The sequence below is a fragment of the Miscanthus floridulus genome, unplaced genomic scaffold (genome assembly GCF_019320115.1).
Source record: "Miscanthus floridulus cultivar M001 unplaced genomic scaffold, ASM1932011v1 fs_342_1_2, whole genome shotgun sequence".
Classification (NCBI taxonomy): Eukaryota; Viridiplantae; Streptophyta; class Magnoliopsida; order Poales; family Poaceae; genus Miscanthus; species Miscanthus floridulus.
The window spans coordinates 1-5,564 of record NW_027096618.1 but is presented as its reverse complement, the minus strand read 5'-3'; the positions used below and the strand labels follow the sequence as shown (position 1 = coordinate 5,564).

The 5,564-nt window shown below is 43.9% G+C and overlaps 1 protein-coding gene across 1 annotated transcript; it reads left to right on the top strand.

The window, feature by feature from the left end:
• Nucleotides 1–454: 454 nt before the first annotated feature.
• Nucleotides 455–5,561, top strand: LOC136531414 (dynamin-related protein 3A-like; the record flags this gene model as incomplete). Its single annotated transcript, XM_066524076.1, has 14 exons — nucleotides 455–1,078; nucleotides 1,920–2,202; nucleotides 2,294–2,322; nucleotides 2,420–2,521; nucleotides 2,877–2,945; nucleotides 3,029–3,088; nucleotides 3,169–3,282; nucleotides 3,429–3,477; nucleotides 3,606–3,715; nucleotides 3,790–3,882; nucleotides 3,982–4,074; nucleotides 4,330–4,467; nucleotides 4,819–4,929; nucleotides 5,466–5,561. Coding segments are annotated over exons 1-14 (1,743 nt in total), but the record flags the coding sequence as incomplete, so codon positions are not given.
• Nucleotides 5,562–5,564: the final 3 nt, after the last annotated feature.

The following is a 5,564-nucleotide window of genomic DNA, read 5'->3' as shown; positions in this document are numbered from 1 at the left end:
GGCCCTTTCGGGTTGAGCTGCGCTGCCGTGGAGGGCCACGCGCAGCGGGTGCCGGTGCCGCCTCGTGCCGTCGTGCAGTCGTGCGCGCCGCGGGAGTCGCGGTCCTGCTCCCAAGTCAAGCGCCGCCCTCGTACTGGGCTCTTCTGGCAGTGGACGGCCCATCTCGTCGCCTTTCTCTCAGCTGGAGGTCCACGATGTCGCCCTGCTGCAGTGCGCCAGTGCTATCTTACCCGTTTTACCCTTCAAGAATCTTGATTCTGTACTCCTCCTGGTAAAGCACGGTAGATTGCATAATTCTTCTTCACCAAGAAACACGGCCACCCCTGCTCAAGTTAAACAGTACTCCTAAAACACGACAGGGCGTCTTTGTACCGGAATCCACTCTCCGTGCCTACAAAGCGGAGCACGTTCTTCTTGTTCCCTAAGCCAAGAAGGTGGGGGCTATAAAGGTAATTTGCTAGCGCATCTCCTTCCCCCGCGTTCGGAAACACCCCCCTCGAGGCCTCTCGATTTGAAATCCCCACCTCAATCAAAACCGGAAAAAAAATTAGGAGAGGGGGAAAAAAAAGAAGAGCTCTCGATCTGGGGATCCCCTTACCGGCTTCTCGTTCCCCTCCTCCTCCTCGTGCAAAACCCTAGGCCAGCCTAGCGGCGGAGCCCGCGCGCCCCCGCCCCCGGGACCATGGCCGAAGACCACTTCTCCTCCGCGGCGTCCGCCCCGTCGGCGGCGGCGACCGCGGCGGCCGCGGCCGCGGCGGCGGTCGGGTCCTCGGTGATCCCGATCGTCAACAAGCTGCAGGACATCTTTGCGCAGCTGGGGAGCAGCTCCACGATCGACCTGCCGCAGGTGGCCGTGGTCGGGAGCCAGAGCAGCGGCAAGTCCAGCGTCCTCGAGGCGCTCGTCGGCCGCGACTTCCTCCCGCGGGGCTCCGACATCTGCACGCGTCGCCCCCTCGTGCTCCAGCTCGTGCACCAGCCGCGCCGGCCCGCCGACGCCGAGGCCGATGAGTGGGGCGAGTTCCTGCACCTCTCGGGGCGTCGCTTCTACGACTTCCGCGAAATTCGACGCGAGATCCAGGTCCCAATCCCTTTGCCTCATTCCCTCGTGCGGTGATTGGGCCAGAATAACAGTTGGTTTGGCTGTCCGTATACATTCAATGGATAATTATTATTGGTCGGGACTTTAGTGTTAGTAGTAATATTGTGCTGTGGCTGCTCGCTAGGGTTACAGATGACTGTTTAGGAATACTCCTGTTGGTTTCGAGGAATCATTCTTCGTGGTGGTTTCTGATGTGTTCATGGGTCAACACAGTTTGTTACTATCTCAGTTCATGACATGCTTTTGGATTGTGAGGTTGGGCTCTGAGATTGCAGCGATGGTAAATGCTGGGTCAGATGGTGTCGTCTCAGGTGTTCAGTGCTAGTGCGGACATTATTTTGTTGCTGCTTCCTGTGGTGACGCTGTGGCTGTTACACATTACAGAATGCCATAAATTTACTTGGTTGTCTTCAGGTTGGCCCTTGCAGGTTTATTGTTGGCTAGATGAGTTAGCAAGTTGCTTGGATGTTGAAATTCTATATGGGCTATCGCGTAGTTTCTTGTGAACACAGCGGTTTCGATGCTATCCCCAATACAATTTGGTTACCTTTCAAAAACACCAATTTGGTTGCTATTAGTGGTTGTCAGGACGATTTGTGGAGAGCATATTTGTGAACCAGAATTTTGAAGTGGAAAAGTAAGGTGTACATAAGTTCTAGTTGGGACCCAGTGTCCCAATATTTGATAGAGCAACAATATTATCTGTAGTGTTTGGTATTTTGTTTCACTTCAGTTATGATGTTTTGTTTAGTTAGTGTGGGCTTGAGTTGTGATTAGTGCTCCACAGACCATTGTTAAAATATTCTCTGCATCTATGCAGGCAGAAACAGACCGAGAGGCAGGTGGTAACAAAGGTGTCTCGGATAGGCAGATACGATTGAAGATTTTTTCTCCAAATGTTCTTAACATTACTTTGGTCGATTTGCCTGGAATCACTAAGGTGCCAGTTGGTGACCAGCCAACTGATATTGAAGCCAGAATAAGGACTATGATAATGTCATACATCAGGCACAAGACATGTATCATCTTAGCTGTTTCGCCAGCAAATGCAGATTTAGCAAACTCTGATGCTCTTCAGATGGCTCGGGTTGCTGATCCTGATGGTATGTGTGCCCTGCATAATCTACGTCCTGTCCACAAGAACATTTCAGTTCAGAATTGTTATCTTATCACGATGATTTATTATTCTTGTAGGTTCTCGAACGATTGGTGTTATCACAAAGGTTTGTTCCTGCGCCTTAATTTCTAAGCTACATTCTGGCCATTCTATCTCTCCTGTGCCACTCATTGCAGTCTTGTATGATGTTCTGTTTCTTCCAGTTGGACATAATGGACAGGGGCACTGATGCCCGGAACTTTCTGCTGGGAAATGTGATCCCCTTAAAACTTGGCTATGTTGGTGTCGTTAACCGCAGCCAGCAGGTACTTTTTTCTCTATCTTGGTTAAAGTTATTGGTTCGCACAAGTTTGTCATTAACAATTATAGTGTTTCCATCTTGTTGAGATAATTCATTTGTGGTATACATATAAATTTGTTGTTCAAGTGGTTCGTAACTTGTATAATTGTGACATTCAGGTGACAGCTTGTTGCATTGCTGCCTCTTGGCTGCTGATGTAGAGCAAACTAGTGATAGGTTTATTAAACTATCAGAGAACTCCGTATATTTGGTTAAATCAGATGAACAATCATTATCTGCTTTAATAATAAAACACGTGCATTTCTTTGGTTTGCAAAATGTTTTTATTTAACCTAATCTATATATTTTTAATAATGCAGGATATCAACTCCGACCTCAGTATCAAGGATGCTCTGGCTCGTGAAGAAAAATTCTTCCGTACTCAGCCGGTATGTAGATCTAAACTTTTGTTTCTTTTATTTTTTTTCCATATTCCTTTTCCACAATAATGGAATTTCTTTTCTCCCCTTAGGCATATCATGGTCTTGCTCAGTACTGTGGGATACCACAGTTAGCAAAGAAGCTAAACCAGGTATGGTTGTGACTGACATGTCCATTGTAATCCAGGTTATAGATGTTATGATTTGAACTAATCCATTTATATGTTTTCAGATTCTGGTCCAACATATAAAAACAGTTCTGCCGGGGCTTAAGTCACGCATAAGCAGTCAATTGACTGCTGTTGCTAAGGAGCTTGCTGTGTATGGTGATCCTGTTGATTCAAAGGTCTGTCTTGCATTACCTTTCTTTTGGATAATAAAGCTAGAACCTGACTCTTTCTATTTGATGCGTGTTAAAGCCAGTCTGGTTCATCATTATTCTTATTCTTTTTTTTCCTTCTGATGGTCCATCTATATGTTTCATGGTTGCAGGCTGGTCAAGGTGCTAAGCTCTTGAACATACTAGCTAAATACTGTGAAGGTAAATGCTGAACCATGGCACTTTTGCTAAGGAAACTATATGTATGCCCCTATAATAGCTAGAATTGCCTATTATTTCCTGTGTTGTGCCTTTATATTTTAAAATTAAATAACCTATGTATACTGTAGCTTTCTCCTCCATGGTGGAAGGAAAAAATGAAGATATATCGACAATTGAACTTTCTGGTGGAGCGAGGATCCATTACATTTTCCAGTCTATCTTTGTCAAAAGTTTAGAGGTGCGTAACTGCGCAGTGGTTTTCATCATTATGCTAAGTGTTATCATGAGTCTATAAAATATATGTGTTCACAGGAGGTTGATCCTTGCGAGGATGTTACAGATGAAGATATCCGCATGGCTATTCAAAATGCAACTGGTCCTAGAAGTGCTCTGTTTGTACCAGAAGTAAGACGCACCTGCCTCTTATTGCGTGCATTATTGAGGCACATAGCAATTATTGTAGGAACGTTTAGCTGACAATTCTTTGCTAACAATCGCTTAAAGGTTCCATTTGAAGTCCTTGTACGTAGGCAGATCAGCAGATTGCTTGATCCAAGTCTTCAGTGTGCACAGTTCATATATGATGAACTTGTGAAGGTATATACTCTCCATTATTTTTTGGCCTTTCTCGAGCAGTCTGTCAGTCTGTCTTGGAGTACAGAACTTACACATCATTTCTTAACTTAATGTATCTAGATGCCGTGAAAATTCCCAATAATGGGCCATGCCAACTGTAAATTGTAGGGAACTGAAATCTGTGCTTGTTTGATCACTTTATCTACAACATTATGTAACTTATTGCCACACTATTTCTATTGCTATTTCTCATGACTTCACTCTTTTGCTGTGCAGATGAGCCATCGCTGCCTTGCAACGGAGTTGCAGCAGTTTCCTATACTCCGCAGAAGCATGGATGAAGTCATTGGGAAGTTTTTGCGGGATGGACTTAAGCCAGCAGAAAGTATGATAGCACACATTATTGAGATGGAGGTACACCCCCTCTTTCTTTGTGGTTCTTGACTTATTATTTTCCTGGTAGCTGTTTGACATCTGAACTTGCTTACCGATCCCTGATCCGAAGTTCCAAACCTACCGAGCTAATCATGAACACATCAAAATTTGTGACTAATTTAAGAATAGGGGCAAATCTGTGATTTCAACTATTCTAATGTCCTGTTTGAATGAGAGGGATTGGTGTAGGAACTTTTGGGATTTAGTTTAGTTTTGTAACCTCCTTTTCAAATCGACTATAAGTTTATTTAGTCATCTGTATGATTGTTTGCGTGCATTGACCTTTCTTGTTTTCCTTTCATTCACTTAGCAACAATGTTAATTGTGCAGGAAGATTACATAAACACATCACACCCAAATTTTATTGGTGGCAGCAAGGCTGTTGAGCAAGCACAGCAGCAAGTTAGGTCTGCCAAAATGACGGCAGCAGTGGTAAGAAAGGTATGCATTATTATGTCTACTGTTGTAACAAATATTTCTTATGGCAATGAATGTGACCTGATGGTAGAATGCGTCCTGGCAGGATTTATTTACCTCACATTTTGGCGTATATGACTCTTCTTTTAAACATTTTTGGAATTGTTCATGCAAATGAGGACAAGGATAGTCTCTTGTGCTTGAAATCATAACGGACATATATATACTGATGTCTATGATTTTAACCTTTGGGATTTGTTTGGGCAATGGCTAAGCAAACTCTATTAGTAGGGCCATGCTAGAACTTGTGATGCTATAACAGTAGGAGGAATTGGAATTATGACTACTTGCAGTTTCTTGTTTAATGGGTAGGCCAACTGTTTATCATTGGAATGCTTCCAGCAAGTTGTATTACTTGTATGATTTTGATCCTCTTAGTCTGCTATTACTTGTTTAACATGTAAGAAATAGTTCTTCTCACATAGTTTGCAAGTTAATTCAGTCCACATCTTACCGATTATTCACAAGTATGAAGTATATGTAATAATATTGAATCGCAGGATGGAGTGGATGCACAGGCTTCTGAGAAAACTCAAAAATCACGCGCGATATTGGGTAGAAGTGGTGTAAATGGAGTAGTTACTGACCACATCCAGGTT